Source organism: Colias philodice, chromosome 1 (genome assembly GCF_061535455.1).
Source record: "Colias philodice isolate Cphi_HAF_F1 chromosome 1, ilColPhil1 Martin Lab GWU primary, whole genome shotgun sequence".
Taxonomy (NCBI): Eukaryota; Metazoa; Arthropoda; class Insecta; order Lepidoptera; family Pieridae; genus Colias; species Colias philodice.
Window position 1 is genome coordinate 13,831,893 of NC_143086.1, and position 20,820 is coordinate 13,852,712.

Here is a 20,820-nt window from a genome sequence, read left to right on the forward strand (position 1 = left end):
GATTTAAACACTTGATAGGATTCCGTATATTTTGAATAGTTACCAACAAAGGAACGTGCTAGGATATAAAAGTTTGGAAAAATCGATAACTTTAGTTATTGGAAAGTTTGGGAAAATAATTTTAAATTCTGAATTGGCGCAAATGTAATTAAATTTTATCCAAACTCGAAAGAGAAGTAGGTTATTAATTGGACTGTATGTTTTTGTATAGCGTAATAATCGTATAACAAATACGATTATTCCGCCAATTAAAAATGTATTTTCACGATGTTTTTTGATTGTTAGGTCGTATAATATTAAAATAATTCTATAGAAATTTACGAAATTGAATCATCGCTTTTTAAACAATCTCAAACTATTGATGTGTTCTTAATTTGTTTGTTCACTGTCGGTATTGATTTGATCCCTGAAAATAAATTATCATTAATTATTCAAGCACTTGGAAAGGTCACATCACCAAAGGTCACAATAACATCACAGGTGTATTGATCTCGTTTCAAGCGATTATAAGATAATTCCCGGAGACTCAACGCTATTGGTGACAGCCTAGTGTAATAGGATTTCATCCTGTCTAGATCTAGACTGTAAACGGAGCGCAAACCGTTCTCAAGTAATCACTTAATGCAAACTTCTTCATGCTTCGAGGGTTTCCTTGCTGAGACCTTTAAACTACGGCTTTTAATTTACTTTTAATGATCGTCGACGTCGGCCATTCAGAGACACGCGATTCGAGCGGTCGCCTGCAAATTCTTGTAGGTAGTTTAAAGTAGCGGCGTTAAGTTTTAAACGGTGATAAACTATGTTACAAGATAATTGAAAGGGTAGATAATGCTTTTGAGGTAGTTGAAAGAAAGAATGTGAAAAAGAGGAAGGGTAATATTTCAAAATATGTATTGCAAATGAATAGAAACAGTTACAATTGTAATGAGCTATAATAAGACACATTATAAAATAAAATAAATGTTTCGAATGGAACTTTGAAAGCTTTCACATATTTAATAATTTCTGCATAATGAGTGGCTATAAATTTTTAATGCTTGCAACACATACAGACAGATTAGGAGAGATTATGGATATGGATATGTGAGAATTTAATATGTTATATATGTCACGGCTAAAGGTAGGTGAGAACATAAACTTAAGATTAGCCGGCTAAACTTAGGTTTATTTTCGACGAGGTGTTAATGTTAGTTTGTTCTATCTTTAGCCGGCTAAACTTAAGTGTAACCGCAGGCCCGTGGCTAAAAATGTCGGGGTGGGTAGATTTGGTTAGCGCCGGGCCGGTGGAGGGCTTGAGGGGCCCGCACAGTGCCAGAAAACACTCGCCCTGTTCCTTACATGTATTATAGTAACCAAATCTACCCACCCCGACTCAGGGCAGAAAGCTGGTGGCTAGGTTAGGTTAGGTTAGAACTCTTAAGACCCGCACGAGCCGAGCGAGCGCAGCGAGCGTGCTGCGGCAGCAGCCGGCGAAGTGCCAGAAAACACTCGCCCTGTTCCTTACATGTATTATAGTAACCAAATCTACCCACCCCGACATTTTTAGCCACGGGCCTGCGGTTACACTTAAGTTTAGCCGGCTAAAGATAGAACAAACTAACATTAACACCTCGTCGAAAATAAACCTAAGTTTAGCCGGCTAATCTTAAGTTTATGTTCTCACCTACCTTTAGCCGTAACATATATATGGTATCGGATTACAATTAATGCACATATACCAATGATCAAATATTTGACAGCACTGCAAATTGAATTTCTAGGATATTGGTATGCATCCAACATCTAGCTGAAACAGATTATTGAATTGCCTTAACGTCTAATTGTCTATTCATCTGCAATCTGGTAATTACTAGATGCAATTAACGTCATGTCTATGCACAGATAATATCTAACGTAGAATACGGTCTCACTTGCATTAGTCGGACAGTTACATTTTGTTCTAAACTTTTTGAAACCTGACTCGCAATTTTCCTGTAATTTCACTAAATCTCTTTTCAATTTTGTTGGAGAACGCTTACATTTTGCGAATTGAATCTCAAACAATATAGTCAAAGCGACTAGTAGGTACATGGAACATGAGAGTACACATATAATATCTCAACCCCCAGGGACGATGTGTATAACGCAATATGAAGCTTTTACGTTTTGCCGTACATAGTACGTTTTATTACATTTCTTCCCTCGCGTCATAACACATCTCGATTCCACGAAACGAATTAAAATGCAGCGACTATTGAAGGCACCTCGCGTCGAGCCGATTATGCAATGCGAATGTCAATGTTGGAAAATAAAATTCCTTTTCGAGTTCATATCAATCGGTACCTACGTCTCAAGATACGGCAATTCTCAATGTATATAAGTTTTCAAAGCAAATCTCGGAAGCGCAAGCTATAATAAGAATTATCCAGGCAGCTTTTATTATTCATGTGTACAAATGAAACGGCATTGCTATCTGATAAAATAAATAAAAAAATTGAGAAAAAAAAATCAAAATTTTGTAAAACTATATTTATTGCATGTGCGAGAAAAGCGTCAACGCAATACCCATCAATAATCACATCGATGTCCATTTTGAATTTCACGTTGAAATTCTATCCTCGTAGGTCGCTCTGGAAATCTGCATTTTTGCAACTTCATAAGGGTCAAATTGTTTTATGGGATTATTTGTGACGGTCACATGCGTAGTATGTCGAACGATAAAATTTATAATAAGTAGGTAGTTAATCAGAAAAGTGTCGGGTAAATTATGCAATGTTGTATGGGGTTTTTTGCAGAAGCACTCCTGCAGAGTCGTCCCCTGCCGCACATCCCGGACCTACCAGATGGAGAGGCTACCGCGCCGGCTGTGCCGCTACCCCTCGATTCCGCCAACAGGTTGGTTGCATCATCCAAAACATACAATCTTTTTTAATCATGTAGAAATTATCCTTAATTATTTTACTCGAGTCACAGAACAAATGATTACCTAATCGAATTGGGTTGAGAAAAATCAAGGTCCTTTATTACGACGTGAGGCCTTTCTCATGCAAATATATAATGCACCTTCCCCTAATTGAGAAAAACAACATAGGATTTGTTTTAATTAATGAGCACCGAAGAAATCGTAAACAACCTTTAGTATTTTGATATTCGAATTTTCGACCTCGCAAATCATTCTGCATTCAAAGATGACGTAAATTGCGTTAAGCCCGTATCGTGAATGCATAGCTCGACTGAATAGCCGTGTTCACTCGGTTGGGCCGACACATGGTGGTGGATTGTTCCCGGCAAACGCGATTATAGTTTGTGATGATATACATTGACGCATGGCTGATTGCAATTTGCAACTCAATCACGCAACGTAGGTACTGACATCTTTACGAAATATACCTACATACCAAATAGCTTTTGGTAGCGGACACGGGCTACTTTATTCCTTTCCATGTCTATGGCTAACTGAGGGGAGGGAAAATCGATTTGTGGCCGGCGTCACGGATAATGGCTGGAAGTGCCTCATATTACGGTATCGCGATGCAATTTTCAGTGTGTCGTTTTTTGTCAGACACTTTTCAACAACATTGATTTTGCAGTTTGTCATCCGTCTGGTTTTACCGTCAAATATTTCAGAGAGATGTAAAGATGAATGCAACCTTTTACCCATTAGACGTGGTATTAAAGTTTAGTGCATGCGATGACGCTGATCTTCTCTTGTTGGTACTTACATGCGGGTGAACGAAGTTTTGAAGTGGAAAGTGCCGAAACACGAGTGGCGTAATAATCCTCTTGAGTCACCGACACATAGTCGCGCGTACTTACATGCTTCTCTTAAAAGCTACGTAGAGAAATTATAGCAGTTCGAATTAGCTGTAGCACTATTCTTTTTAACGAAGGGGGATTCCATAAAGAGCTGTAATATTCCAACGCGCTAGTGTCTATATCAAGGGGCAGGCGCGTCCAAATATCAATGTTAATCAGAATTGTAAATGGGCGTAAAGGCTTTTTAAAATTGCAGTTAATTGAGGTGTTTCGATTTTAAATTATCGGACAATTATTTACACGATTTGTTTCATAAAAGCCTTGTTTTAGTCTGTTAACTCAAAAACTAGGAACCTGCAGATTTTACAGAGATAATGGATTGTTTTGTGTCCCTCGTTTTCTATGTTCGATCTATCTAAAGGTTTTACAAATTTTTGCTCCGCAGCCAACAAAAAGTGGTAGCGACTTTTTGATTAAAAATATTCTGCAGGGAATCTCGTCGAGCTAAAAAAGATAGATTGAATGTATAAAACCGACATTTAGTGCCTTTTCTCATTACGCAACTCACAACCTTTTTTTTGCACGACAGATGGACTTCCAAGGAGAACCTTTTGGCGCACCATGAAGAAGACGACCCTCAGTTGTTTGTTGCTTTGTACGATTTTCAGGCGGGCGGGGAAAATCAACTGAGCCTTAAAAAAGGTATTGTAGAGCTTTGTAAACATATAGATCACATATTTTTATTACTGTTTATCAAATGCGACTTTTATGCGTAGGTGTGTTGAATCATTATTTGTGTCTTATTAATATTAAGCGATTAATGAAAATACTTAAACTCATACGTTATAACAACCGTAATTACGACCTAATATAATGTTTTGTACAAACGACGGTATTTATGTAGTGTTAACATAACTTCAATACCATTAAACGGCCATACCTATAACCATTAAAATACACGACATTGTAAAACTGCCGTCGCGCGGTCGGTGTAAAGTGCATTTAAAAAATTACAAGTACACATGAATTGACGTCATATATCGTAGCTGTAGGTGGCGGCTACCGGCTCTATTACAATGTCCCGCTAGACATGCTTCTGACGAGCGTGTTAACAATGTTTCTGCATTTCAAACACGTGAGGAAAACTCAGCGAATTGTTAACTTCACACGAACACTGAGAGGTAACACTCCATTCTTAAAAACGTCTACAGAAAGTCTAATTTCGAATTGAACGTTCTTCCCATAAAAATGTATATTGGTAAAATTGTCGATGCAACCGTTCAAAGGTAATTGAATTGCTAATGGCCTGTACACACTTTAGCGACTTTGCGGGTAGCGTGTTTGCGCCGGCATTAGGTCGCACAAACAACGGGTGACATGTAGCTGGAAAATCGGGCAAATGGGTAACTATGCTGCAAGGGGTAAGATTCGCTTGCGCTCATGTCGCATGACATTATGTCTCCTGCAAACTTTTATACGGCTCAGGTGAAATAGCAGTTTCATTAGTGAGATAGATATGCGCAATCTGCAATATCGAATGGTAGATACGACATAAACTTTCCAACTAAAAGTTTTTGACTGCACTCCCTAGAAGTTTGAATATGTAGGAGAGTTTTAAAGCCAAATGAATCCGCTATTTCGTTCTAAAGTAGCACATAGTTGCATTATTTAGTGCAAAGTTGGGAAGGGATCCTTGCAGTAATGAAGACTCGAAAATACTTAGACATTTCCAGCGGCTGCAGCGCTTCCGTGAATTTCCGGACAAAGGTCTCGAGTATTTTGAAGCACGATTGCTTCACGTGTAAAAGTAAGCTTTTAAGATGATTAGATCGTTAATTATTTACATTGTATTCCTCATTGTATTCAGGTTTTACTGTAGGTTCTGTTTCGTACCTCGCAATTCTAGCGTACGGAAGGAATATCGTATGATGAAATTTAATATTCAATGAACCGTACAAACCACTAGCACTGTTTTGCTTCAAAATGCTCATAGTTTCGAACAGATACCTTCGTTATTGATATTGTGCATCGATAATAATACATATCTGCCTGAAGCTTACGATACAATAGATTGTATCGTAAGCTATGTAGACCTGATAAGACTAAATTTTTCAATTTTAAACATATGATTTAATTAATAATTTACATTAACATCAACTTTCATTAATCATCCTGCAACTTATAGTCCGCTACGAAATAAGATCAACTGTAAATCTCGATACCATTTTCATAGCCTTATCTTAATTGTATTCAATAACATGATACAATTTTCTCGCGCACACACCGCGTGGCGACCTCATCGTTAATTCTATTATATTATTGCCGACTTGACTTAATTACATGGCGTCGTGCATAGTTTTAATTAACTTGTGGACATGAAATGTTAAACCTCTTTGATGGTGCTCTCGAGTCTTAGTAATTAGCTGCGACTCCGGATGCGTGCTTCCACATCCTCATAACACGCCGCAGCGCTCTTGCACACCACCTACCTAACAACCTTGTAAGACTGTAACTTTGTCGAATTAAAAGGAAATATAGTTGGGAGACTAATTAAATTGCAGTAGGCCGAGACAAATGGCAGACTAATAAAGTACTTTATGTAGACTATAAATAACAAGTTAACGGATTTTTTTTCCAAAAAATCGAAGTAAAAAATTTAATTAAACATGCTTGCGGCCAAATTTTGACTGGAAATCTAGTCGATATATATCCTTATTATAAATATACATAAAATTTTGGTTTCATCTGCGAAAAAAAAAACTATGAATGAAGTAATCTTGCAGTGGGATCTTAGACTAATAGGATAACGCTGGAATAGAGACTGCTATTGCTAATTTGTGACATTTGCTCATGTCGTTTTGGTGGTAATAGTTTAGTCACACTACCAACGACGACGACGACCATGACCAAAATTCCCATCCAGCCGAAATTTGTTCAAAATAAAACATTGTAATTTCCCGTCATTCTGGTACGTGAAAGGAAAAAAAATCGAGATCAATGAATAATTAAAAATGTAGGTTTTGTACGATTTTCGTCGAGACGGTAAGTTTATCATATAATTCTCTATAACCTGGGACCAAAATTTTAGATCATAAAATTATCTATAAAAAAAAGACGGGTTGCACTCCGGGAGTGCCGGCAGAAGTGAAAACTTTATTATTAACGTTGAGCATGTTTGTGCAAGTCCACACTGCGAGCCTAGCGCGGTTGCGACGGCGGGCGCGAAATATCAAACGTATGAAACGCGCCTTTGCGTCCACATTGAAATGACTTTGGCGGAAGCCTAGTGCGACGGTAATGAGCGAGCCAGCGCGCGTAGTTTTCAAACTCTCCTATCCGCGCGTTCTGGCCACACTACGGGCCTAGTCAGCAAGCGACCCAATGCGCGGACGGCGGGGGTATCAAACCAGTTCGGTCTTGTCGCTCGACTTCTTATATTATATCCTTTATTGTTTTTCGTAAAATAGCGTAAATACTTAATTGTTGAAGTGAAACTTCTTTATTTATAAGTGCGATTCAATCTAAAACACTTATATACACCACAGTAATTTTGTAGGGTATAATCTCAATTCTTCATATAAGATTAACCCGTTATTCCTCTGTTTTATTTATTTCGTGTACAACTTCTATAATGATCTCATCTCAAAATCGGACTGTCCAGTAAAAATAGCAAATCGTCCAAAGTTTGCAACACCCGAAAAACGTCGAACCGCTACTTGAGCTCGCGCGTCGGTGTGGCCACCGCGAGCGCCCGCTCGTCGCGCCCGCCTAGGCCGCCGCCACCGCGCATTCAGTGTGGACGCACACTTTGATATCCATCCGTCTTACGCTTTTTCGATCAGGTCACGTGTCCTGACGCGAGTTTAACATTTTATACCCAACACCGCTAAAGAAGTTTTCACTTCAAAAATAAATCATAAATACTGGATAGTATACTGCATATTGAGTTTCTGATACTTATTTACGTGGGGTTTAATCGATGTAATGCTCTTAGAAAGGCTTATATCACTAATTCAGTTGGTAGCTAGTTTTCAGGGGAGAAAATGGTTACTGAAAAAACTAAACGAATTTGAAAATACTTAAAAGCGTTTATATTTCTTGGTATATTGAGATGGATGCCAAGGGATGTTAATTAAACAACACTGTAGGTTACTTCATCAAGGGAAGACGTGTTTCAAAGTTAATTGAGCCCTCTATTGTTATCAATACATGTGACATATTAAAGGCACATGTACAAATAGGTTCTAGAAAGCTTTTAAACTCTTAAACGTCTTACAATGAAAATTAAAAACACTATTGTAGGAAAAGCCATTAAGCACAGCTTTTACATCACCTAACAGGGTTGACATGAAAACATTGATAATAATGCTTTAGAAAATGCATCACGTTTTACAAAGAGGTGTAGAACAAAGGTCTTTCAGCGTGATGGTCAGATGTAGCACATTGAAGGAGGCGTATTTTTAAATTAACCCCGTATATAAGCGAGGTAACAATGCAATTAGCGCTCAGACGGGTTGCATCGGCCTTAATGAATGGGGACATTGATAATGGATTTTACCAAGGTCTATTATGTGCGGTGAAGGCTTTGTCTATTCAATGTGTCAGGGAGCACCTAACCCGATTTACATTTCATACGTGATGTGTCCTTACATTAAGTCGGGCTTGTTTGTGCGATCTTCGCTATTATACGATGTTCATCCATATGTGAAGGTTAGTTTGGCAGCTTTCATATTAAACTTGCAAATTTTGTACGTGTGTGGTGCGTCACTATTTTTCCAGTAAATGGTTAATATTTTGTGCGCAGTAATCCTGTTTCGCGGATGTGAAGTTTTGCGAAAAGCGAATTTTGATCGGCAACAGCTAAATATCCCGCAACGTAGATATTACGTTCATTCGCTTATTTTGCTAACATGTTAATTAAGACGTCATGCACGTAAAATATTAAAACGTAAATGCTTGAATATAATCCCTACATTTTTAATCTCCATTAAATATTAAACATTGTTTAGTTACGAGAAAAACTCTTTGCGGGCGTACAAAAAGACGATGCATTTAATCGCTAAAGGGTAACTGAATTTCCCGTTTCTTTTTCACAAAACCCGATAAATATACAGTCGGTTATTATTGCAGAAATATTTAATACGTTCAGTAAATCCGCAGCCAATGTTGCAGCGACAGAAAGCTCCGCCACTCGGATTATTATTTGAGCGCTTTTTTATTTGAATGTACTAAGTTGCGTAAACCTTCTAAAATGTATATTGGAATAAAAATTTTAGCTTCTCCGCGGTTTTTAACGTTTATCACAATTATGCTCAATTTATGGGTCAATTTAAGGGAAAAATGTTTAAAACTAGGCTAATAAGTACCAGAGTATTTAAGTCCATTTAAAACGGGCTTGGCATTTTCTGGAATTGCTGTGCGCCGCCTCGTGGGAAATCTCGTAGATACAGGTGGTACTTGTCTCCATCGTTTAGGTATTTCACTCGGAATTAGGTCTGGAGTGCATTTATCGTTAATGATAATTGTAAAGTACGTTTTCAGGTTACGGGGCGCATTGTAGTACTTTCTGTTCTGTTTAAATGTTGCGTGTACTTCAAGATTTTTAATTGCGGCCGTTTTCTGAATCTAGTAGGAAATTTCTTTTATGAGGTATATACAATAGCCATTTTTAAAATTGTCACGATTTAGACTTGTCGACTTAAATACTATGCTGATGCTGCAAGCAATTGATGTAATTGCAGAATGGGAATGTTTCAGGAAAATTCATCAAAATGTTTAGTTACATTTTTACTAAATTTAAACGGCTCTTATTCGTGTAGTGGTAAATAGACATAAAAAGCGTCATGAAATCTAAAAGTATTTACTTTGCATAAGTTACGTAGTATAAACACATGCGTTAATTAAAATTTCACTCATGTAAAATGTCGCTAGCATAAGCTCATAGGGATTATACAAATATTTCATTATATTCCGCTTGCGCTCGCAAAATAGATAATTGATATTGAATATTAATAACGTCAACACATTGTTCACATAATTCGCTGAAATTGCTCACAATGTTTCACCATTTAAAATTATTTAGTGAGAATAATGGCGTTGAAATTACATTCTCCAAATTAAATGTAATGCAGATATGATCGACAAATGCGAATGGATGATTAATTTTTAATTAGCGTTAATCGCTAACAATAGATTTTGGATTAACTCTTTGATACGGTAATTTGTGTAGCTTCATATTTGAAAATTTTAATAAATAGAAATATTTGGAGCCTGATTTGGACTTCGCTGTACCGTAACGATGAAATGACGTGGATCGAATCCTGCCGCAGGATTTTTCGACTTTCTATTCTTTAAAATTTTCAAATACATATTAATCACTATTTTAATGCTATATAACATCAAATTAGTTTAATTAAACGCTATTGCGAACATTATCATTGGCTCTTATTATCTAGTATATGTATACTTTGTAGGTTATCTTAATAGTAAATAATCTATTATTATCGTGTATAGGGGAGCAAGTGCGCATAATGAGCTACAACAAGAGCGGCGAGTGGTGTGAAGCCCACACGCTCGCCGGCGGCGTGGGCTGGGTGCCCAGCAACTATGTGACACCGGTCAACTCGCTGGAGAAGCATTCGTGGTACCACGGGCCCATATCGCGCAACGCGGCCGAGTACCTGCTGTCAAGCGGCATCAACGGCAGCTTTCTGGTGAGTGCCCTAGTGTAGCTCCCCAGTGTAGTGTCTAGGAGCCGACATGACCTTCAACGAGAGTAACAACACTTTAAAAATGTTCGAGTTACAATATATACTTATCGTAAAAGAATGTCAAGAAATGGCCACTAATATTTGTCCATACCCGACACCATAATATAACCGACATCTTCTTTAGAATTTACATAGAGTTAGAGCTGACGAGGTGATTGTCACTTATAATACCACAAGAGCTTCAAAATTATCGGGTATTTTCCGATAGGTTCGTTGCAAACAAATGAAGGAGTCAAGGCTAAAAAATCACGAGCGCGAAGCGCGAGTGATTTTTCCTGAAAAACTTGACGACTTTATTTGATTGCAGCGAACCTTGAGGGAAATGCCAGATAATTTTGAAGCTCGTGTGGTATTCGGGAGATTATTTTTCCGTCCCAAATGTCGGCCAATAATTTCACAATTGAATTGAACCTGTCAGTTTGACGTCAACGACCAGAGAAAATTTTCGAAAAATTATCAGTATAATACCATGTAGGTTGTACCACGTGACGTCGAATGGTGCAATTCTATTGGTCGATATTTGGGTCGGAAAAATAATCAAATATATTTCAAAATTTTTTGGTATGCATGTTGCTTGTGGTTTTTAAGGAATAGAAAAATATGGTTTCTTGTAAGAAAAGACATCTCGGTCTCTGGAGAATTAAATAAATTCCGTGTCTTCTTCCTAGTCCATCCCTATATTTCCGCCGTTAATCTTATTCTTGTTTCATTCTTTCTAAAAGCGGAAAACGTATTTGCAGAAGCTTTATCTTTGCAGGTGTTCATGGGGTATGCATAATGCTCTAATATAAAAGAATCAGAAAAGTTTAAACTTGCACCGTGAATAGTTTCTGGAGCGATAGATTATGCTATTGCGGTTACGTTTGCGAGCGCGCTAGAGCTTTAAATAGTTATTCTTCAAGAAAATACTTTGCGGAGTACAGTTGAAGGATTTCGAATTATTTCATACGAGCTGGTATAGCGTATTCTGCGGTGAGATTAAATTGGCCGGCTCGAGTCTGCGAAGTACTAAGCTTTCTAAAGGAGATTAGCTTTGTGGAATAGCAATTGAACTTTATACACGTAGTAGGAGTATTGGTTTTACCTATTTTTCGATTTGTTGATGAATAAGTTGGTTAGGTTAAAGGATATATTTTTATCATGTGCCTGCGAATTACTACGTCTTTAAATAATTTAAAAGCGGTTCATTTTAATATATTTGGTAATATTTATTTTGTCGATATACTTGTATTACAGCCAATATAAAAATGTTTTATTCGACGTGTGAATAACGTCGGTACAATTTAATAACGGCCGATATAACAACGTTTGTTCGACGCGTGAATAATATATAACTCAAACCCCAGCTCATCCTGCAATTCCGCACAGATAAACAATTTCCTCCAGCACGAACGACATATCCGCAGGTAACTTACTTGCCTTCCGTCTATACCAAAGTGCATTATTTTACCGTCCCCGCAACAGGTTCAAAGCAATAACATCAAAACAGAACCATTCATGTATTTTTATTTCGCCCAGCCGGGACATTAAAACCAATTTGCATACAATGGCCAAGTTTCCAGAAATCGCCGATATTGTAATCAGCGTTGCATTAGCAAATCTCTTTACCGCGTCACTCGTGAGCTCGTAAGGTTAGAGGATTTAACTCTAACGCTGTTGGTGTTTCGGCGAATCTCTAAATTTGGTAATGGGAAAGTTGCTCTCATTGTTAGGATTTCAGGCCTAAAGTGACGTATATATTTTTTATAAAATGTTTCACAAAAACAGAGTCTTTAGACTAAGAAATTTTAGATATAAATTGAAGTCCCGTGTCCTCTTGTGGGGTGAGGGACAGATACATTATTCATCTGTTTTACTGATCTATGTTCTTAAAGGACAAGTAGGTGATTAGCCTTCTGTGTTCTCCTGGACCGAGGATTTTTTTTCTTCAACTCCACCAGATATCGATATAACTAGGGTTACAGACCCTCAATTGACAACATTTCAAAATTTTAAGCTACTTATTTTTTTAATTTAATGAAAACTAGATCAAAAATTATAATACATGTATTTTTTGCTTTTTCTAAATATGGAAGTATTCATTCATCTTTTTGAGTTTTAAAATCATCTCATTCTAAAATGTCGTAAGCGCCAAATGACGTCATACATACGGAGGAATAAATTTTTTCCTTTGCCACATACCTAGTTTAAATAAAAAAAAAATCTTGACAGTTGGCATTTTGGCACATTTGTCATTTTGATTCGTCAAGCTTTGTAAATATTATTACCTATTTGTTATTTGCTGATCCAAATTTTAAACAAAATAAACTTATTCACAAGTACTGATGATGATGACTTTATGCAGGATTTGTTAAGGGGTGCTGAAAATTTCTGGGAAACAAATATGCTATCCCAAAAACGTTGGAAAGTGTTAAATAAATACAACTTTTAGTAAGTAAACATAGTATTTTATTTCAAGAAAATTATGAACACTATAGGCACTATTTGTATAATATAAATGAATTGGTCCAACTCCAATCAAACAAACATCACGCTAATGAGATTAAATTAGAAAACCAAAACACAATAACAGGATTTAAAAGTTTGTTTACATGAATAATTCACAAAAATGACATTTATATGAAATTTGACACATGCCATACCCTGTAAATCTCAGTGATAGTTTTTTTTTAACTTTTTTTAAATTAGGCTAAGGCGCATTTTTATTCCTCCGTATGTATGACGTCATCATCACATTTATCGTTTTTATTTAATTTCTCTGAAAATATGCGATTAAAAAATGAAATATTTTTTTTTCTGTAATCGCAAGAGCAAAATAAAGAAACGGTTTTTTTCTTTCATGGCCTTATAAAAAATGAAATGTTGTCAATTCTACGCTCACGCGTCTACAACTATAGAACTATAGCGAGGAGGCGGTCTAAGAAATGTTATAATCATTTTGTCAATAAATATAACTCGATGTTATTGAAGTAAGTACGACGAAATATGTACATTTGTCACGCTATAACGTAAACTTAGTTGTAAACTTGGAATTTAGTTCAAACTCCTAATGTACTTGTATTAATTGATGCAGCTAAGTAATGGAGTGGCTTGTAACATGGTATTCAATGCATCTTGTATTGACGTTCGCAGCACTCGGCTTCCATACAACGGCTTAGCTGTGGAGCGCTGAATATACCACGATGTGCGCTACGTGCGTTATTGTATAATCGAAGTGCTGTTAATAATCGTATTATATAGTATGCTAGGGTGTGCAGGAATATTCCCTAGCAACACGGTTTCTAAGATGGCTTAGGATGGAATCGAGTAATTCGAATTAGTTAATGCAAGCTAACGACTTAGTATTATGACCTGCAGAGTTTAAATGAAAAGTGTATTTCAATAAAATTCATTTATTCCATACTTACGAATTTCTCTTTGAAAACGCATAGAAATATCATCAAAATAATTGAACAAAGCCACTATTTCTAGCTTTTCTATGCATTGGAAATGAATCAAACAAAAATATAATCTAGTCTTTTATTAACGTTCAATTCATTATCGTCTAGTGCTAGTTCAATGGTTCTTCAATTGCATGAGAGCTTTTATAGAAACGGGATAATAGTAAATTTTTCGTGCAGAATTTATTTAAAAAATACTAGGTAACTAAATGGCAATTTTTGAATTGGGTCAGTCGTATTGGGGAGATCACGTGATGACAAATCTTGCACGCTTTTCGCTGATGTCTCTAGTTTTAGACGCCGGCTTTGCTCGCAAGGTGGTGGGAAGCTATCCTTTGTAACGTCGGCTTATATGCAATTTGAAGCCAATCATCTATTTGTAAACCAAATGTCATGCAATTCTTGCAACCCTTTAAACAGTATGATGTCGCAATGCTAGTGGTTTTCTTCTTAAAAGTGATCGTAACAAGGGATTCCTGAATCAATTGATTGACTGGAATTCTTAATTCATGTTCATTTCATTTCATTGATTCCTTCATTGACATCCTTTGTATTATTCATGTTAATATTAGATAATGAAATTCGGCCAAGGGTTAATTCTTCCATTCACACTATACTTACCACAATCACTTTTCCCATACCTAGTGTGAAGAGCAGGATACATGTTTAATCCTTTCTCCGTCCCACCCTTAAACGCCTTCCGTATCTTATTTCCTATAGCGATGAATACGCTCGACCGATATCTGTGACGGAAACGTATGGGCTCCGTTTGTCTTGCTAGATGTAGCAGTGGAACCTTTCATTAAGGTACCTATCATAGATTGATGGAAGTATTGAGAATTCGTTCTGTAGTGTAGGCATAATTAATCTGTTTAATAATACTGATAAAATTCGATTATAATATTTTTTTGATGGTTAGCAAATTGGTCGTCCTGGATTCGATTCTTGATTCGAGAAGTGTCTTTTATTATAGTGAAAACAAGTATTTCTCCAGCAAGACGCTTATGATCAATTCCCATAATATGAGTCATACAGCCTGCGGTAATGTGTCCATCCAGCAGGCCGAGACTAATGGCAGAGAATAGAATAAACTGCTATCGCTAATTATTGACATATGCTCATGACATTTTAGAAATGGTTCGGTCATACTACCAACGACGACGACGACAACGACCAAAATTCCCATCCAGACAAAATTCGTTCAAAATAAAATATTAAAATATCCCGACATACTGGTACTCGAAAAGAAAAAAATTTCGAGGTCAATTAATAAAAAAATATGTTTTTTGCCATTTTCGCCGAGACGGTAAGCTAATCATATAATTACCTGGGACCAAAATTGTAGATAATAAAATTATCTATAAAAAAACTTCCAATACATTTTTTTCTAGGAGCCACCGTTCCTGAGAAAAATCTATGTTTTCATTCATTATTCGCAAAAAAAATAAAATTCCAATCACCAGGACGACAGGAAATTTAATATTTTATTTTTAAGTGTGTTTTTCACAATTTTGTTAAATTGCGACTGGATGAAAATTTTGTTTGTGGTCGTCTTCGTCGTTGGTAGAAACCGTTCTTGAATAAGTGTAATTACCGTTGGTGAATAAATCCTTAGCGAAATATCGTACGCTTATGACAATTAGTATCGCTAGCGGATTCTATTCCTTTGCGTTTTGACGTTTGGCTAAAGGGGCTGAAAAGCCTATATAATTGTGAATCATTATTATTTAATCCCTTACCAAGAAGACAGATATACGGTGACTGAAATTAAATTGACCACTGAACCCAAATGCGCAATTAAAAGCGACAATCATTTCGCATGTCCTTCCCAAAAGGATTGTTTCAAAGGCATTGTTTCAAAGTCTGGCCGGTGTCGGAGCTGTCAATAACATTTTCACGTAATACTTTGTGCACGTTGTTTGAACGCAACGCAAAGGTGGACACTTTTGAAATTCGCTCACACCTCTGTATTGGACAGGTTTTAGCGCGGCTCTGCCACTTTGAAAGGGTGAAATTCGAACGTGCGGCGAAATTTTTAACCGAATTACGCGCGTGTTAATGAAATCATGTAACACCTCAATGGAACCATTTTGTTCGGTTATATTGCACGTAATTTTATATTGCTACGTTATTCTTTTTGAAAAGGCAATAGAAAAACTAGAATTTTCCTACGTATAAAAGTTTTCTTTTGAACAACTATGAGAAAATATTATTGTTGTACTGAGCTAGCGATTCTTGAAAGAAAGCTTGCAATAATCCGACTCTCTGATACAAATTCAAGATCAAAGGAATGCTATTACTTTTGTACATAATTATAAATTCCCTTTGGCACAGTTCTATAACATTTTCCAATAATATTACACGATACTCGCGAACACTTTGAAGAGCATCTCCAACTATATCGATCACCGTTGAGTGGCACTGCATCGTATTAACGTCGAATGCTACGCAACTGCTGTAATATTGTAATACCAATGGATTTCATTTTAACGAGAAATATATTGTGTTACGTTTGTTTCATTTTCTTGTGTTATTTTTATACTGAATAGGCTTGGCACGTGTATGGCTTGATGATCGAGCGGTGAGGAAAAGTGTGTTGTTTGAATTAAACGGTGAATCTTTATGAAATCTAAGTTATTTCACATTTTTCATTTGTCGGATTTTATCTCAATTAAAAGCAGATTTGGTGTGTTTTTAAATATGTCTCTATTTATTTTTTGTAAAACAAAAAAATGTGACACTGATAGAAATATATTTGGTATTGCAGAAACGAAAGCTTTAAATCATTGTTAAGACGTTGAAGTATTCGTACATGTCTAACTTTTTGCTTTTTAACTTTTCCTTCGAGATTTTAAAGTAACCTACTCCTAACTTTTTAGTTCGGCACTCAATATTTCAGTATAGCGTTATAGTTAACGACGTTTTATTAAACTATTATACAGCAAGTATATTTATTGTCGAAGTACTTATGAGAAGCAAAAAAAGCGTTCATATTAAAGCTCTTTTATACAACAAGCGCAATTAAAGTGAGTCAACACGTGAAACAAATTCTGCAGAATAAAAGTTGCATTATTTAACAAGAAATGTTTCCGCAATGTAAAGAGGGTTGGCGCTGTGTACACTAAAACCTACGAATAATAAAGCTAAACTACGTACTTTTGTAATGTTCATGCTTTATAACTCCAAATCTTTACAGGAATAAGAATAAATAATATGTTCTTTTATATCACAATCAAAAGAATTACTTGTGTCTGTTTACAGTGTGGAGTGCTCGTACAAAATGATACGTATTAAATTATTTCAGCTGGATGCCCAAAATATTAAACAACCTTTTGCCCCGATATTCTTTATTTTACATTTAATAATATATTAATTTCATGAAAGTTTTTATCCACAAAAGGCGCAGCATTTACATAGCGGTCGCGTACGTATTTTAATTATCGTAAGTAATAAAACGAATGATTCACAGTAGGAAATGCGGGTAGGAGCGGAGTGCACACTATCGATCCGAGCCCAACTTATATGTTTTAAAAACTCGGTGTCTAACTTCGCCCGATGCATTGTTATGATTTCCAACGCAGGGCTCCAGTGTTTGTCTCTATGCTCGACTTTACAAACTTACTTTAAAAGTGGAAACATCGTACATTGTTCGGAGCATCACTAGCTATTGTTACTCGGTTTACAATTCGAACTTTCCTTCTTCAGGTCTGTAAGTTTTGTTATATTACTCTTGTTATTTACTTCGAGGGTAATAGTTATATCTTTTTAATGGAGAAGATGTAAATTTTTCCTTTCGTCAATGGAGTGCTGTAACAAATTTGGTACAGCTATAATCAGACGTTCTTTATAATATCATCAAACTTGGGTCGATGTGCCTCCGCCCTAGCCAGGACACAGTGGAGAGGCTATGCAAAGTTCAAGTGGGCGAATCCAGGATCATCCTGTTTTAATTACTTACGTGAGCTCTACTGAAAGGTTTCACAAGCCTTTGTTCCGAACTAAACCCTATCCTCCAACAAATTAAGTTCAAAATCCCTTTCCACTTTATGTAGGTTCATTGAAAAAATGGACGTTTTTGAAGACGGCTGGAAATCGTATCCTGGTGATTTATTTGTGTACTTCGTTGAACGTTTCGGCGGTTACGGCGACGATTCAGTCTCAGTTGTAATTACCATTTCTATTTGGTCGCTGATAACATCCGAGAGATTATAATGACGGAGCCGCAGGTTTTAAAAGTGTATAGAAATGATGCGTGAGTGAAACGTTGCTATGTATGATATCAACTGCATTGATATTGAACGATCATTAAATAAATAATTGAACTGTAGATAATAAGTTCTTGTTATTGTAGTATGAAACAAATGAATCTGAACAAATTTTTCACAGAAAGGCACAATATCAATATGAATATTCTCCGTCAAGACCGGCTCTAACAAAGCGTAAACTGAGAGACGTTGGATTTCACTGAAAAACCACTTGTTTAATGTGCGTTAATAATGTATTACAATTCGATGATTTCTGCGTACTTACCGCTCCGGTCAATCGTTAATAACGTATCCTCTATCCGAATACCAGTATAATTGAGTTAGGCGATATTTTTAAAGGGAGAGGTAAGATAACAAGTACCGTGAAAGATGCTTAAGGGATTAAAGGATTGGAAGTAATTGAATAAGGATAATTGCTGTACGTGAGCCTGATGCAAGCTCTAAACCGGCGGCTTCAGGATTTAGTTTAGTATATACGTGCAGCACTAATTATGTTTACATTCTGGTAATATTGAAATGTGTACTGGGGGGAGCTTATGTTATTAGAAGATGGTGGTTTTTATTATTTTTAAGGATATCTTAACAGTGTTTTTAATGAGTTTACTAATAATTGAATATGTTCATGAGGATAATCTTAAAACCTCATAAACAGATTATAATTAATTCGATTATTGTTGTGTGCTTGTTGATCTAGCGGCTTAAAGTCGCTATTGTTATATGCTTTAGAGAAAGATGCGAGCTTAAATCCGCCTTATTAGAAAATAACATGTAAAATGTTTCTTTGTTATTAAAGTATAAGAATAAAATATAATGATGCCTCATTCTCCGAACATTCTCTGAGATTATTGGAATGTTTTCCTAGAAGAATGCTTATACATTTTCATGTAAAACGTATTGGTATTTAATAATGAAAGAATGTGATACATAATACATTGTACATGCCATTATTTTCTTCATTATATTGTGTCTAGTAACGTCACAGGATATTATTGACTAGCTGCTCCGCGCGGTTTCACCCCCGTGGCTCCACTCCTGTTGGTCGTAGCATGAGGATATATTATAGCCTATAACCTTCCTCGATAAATGCGCTTTCTAACACCGAAAGAATTTTTTAAATCGGACCAGTAGTTCCCGAGATTAGCGCGTTCAAACAAACAAACAAACAATCAAACAAACAAACAAACTCTTCAGCTTTATAATATTAGTATAGATTTATTAAAAACATGTATTTCTTCAGGTGAGAGAGTCGGAGTCCAGTCCCGGCCAGCGGAGCATTTCCCTCAGATACGAAGGTCGTGTGTACCACTACAGGATCAATGAAGACACGGATGGAAAGGTAATTATAGACTTTATGTATAACTAGCTATTGCCCGCGGCTTCACTCGTGTAGTCTAAGGAAATTCCCATGGGAATGACATGTTTTAATGCGGTAATAAGTAGATCACTCTCTAGCTTCCAAACTATCGTCGAGCACAAAAAACACTCCGTTGTGACGTGATAGACAAATAAACAAACATACCATCATTTTTCATATATAATATTACTAAGGGATAGTTAGGATTTTCTAAATACACCTCTATTTTGACTTCTAGTGCGCGTTCTAATTGGAAGTTAAACGATTAGTTCAGTGAGTTACCGCAAAGTTCCGCGCCGGCTATTCTGCTTTCAGAAGCAGTGTTCAAATAATTTAGCGTATTAGAACGAATCAAAAGCGCTCCAAAGGATGTCTAGCTGTCTAAACAATTAACGTTTGTGTTCGTTTGTGTTGAGGTAAATAATTATGCATTTGCTAAAATGTAAAGCGGGAAGTAGCAACATTAAATAACTTAGAGGAAATATTTGAGTTGCGTCAAACGCAATTGTCAAATGGATATTGGATATTCTAAAATCCTGTTTTTGAATATAGATATTATAGAAATTAAAGTTCTGCTGTACTTTGAAATTTGATATGAACATCATTTCTCTGTCACTCTTTTACGGCCTTTGTGAACTGACACTGAAAATGTGGAGTTTCAACCATCAATTTTAGTACAAGCTATTTTTTGGGTTGTACAAAATAGAGTCGACGCCGAGTAAAAGTCGCACAGATAATTAAGCGTTGAATAAACTTGGAAAAGTTTAATGAAAGAGAACAGAACAATTAACACGATGAAATAATTTTTATATAAATAGTGGAAAACTATGAGTTCTTTCGAGAACAATTGGCGCACCTAATGAAGTGAGTTAGGTCTTTATGTCATCCTTACCATCGGAATCGTACAGGAATTGAATGAATTCTTGCAATGCTTTTATTCCGTTGCTCAATGGCTTTGTGCAGTTTAATTTCATTATGAAATAACATAGGTACGTGTAAGGTATTTAACGTTTTATGTTGGTTACTCTGTTATTAGAAACAGATTGTTTTTAACTTGTAGGTGGCAATTGAAATTTTCTTTGTTAATAAATGAGGGTACTTTCGTTTTGTTATCCTTATTACTTAGGGCTATTAATATGGTATAGACGATGTCATGTCAAACAGCTTTATTTGACGTATTTATTAATTGCATCGAGTAACCGATGAAGGCGTGTTGCCGACGTGAAATACGTCAGCCCCCGGTTATATCGGGCTTT

General features: G+C 36.2%; 1 protein-coding gene across 3 annotated transcripts in view; it reads left to right on the forward strand.

The window, feature by feature from the left end:
- The window catches only part of Abl (tyrosine-protein kinase Abl), a 64,325-nt gene that overhangs the window by 19,330 nt on the left and 24,175 nt on the right, over nt 1-20,820 (forward strand). For 2 of the 3 annotated variants that reach the window (XM_089697079.1, XM_089697082.1), the window contains exons 2-5: nt 2,775-2,874; nt 4,325-4,437; nt 10,249-10,448; nt 19,448-19,546. In XM_089697079.1, coding sequence (XP_089553205.1) covers nt 2,775-2,874; nt 4,325-4,437; nt 10,249-10,448; nt 19,448-19,546 — 512 coding nt within the window. The remainder of the gene's footprint in view (nt 1-2,774; nt 2,875-4,324; nt 4,438-10,248; nt 10,449-19,447; nt 19,547-20,820) is intronic. The other variant, XM_089697087.1, reaches the window with a different exon arrangement.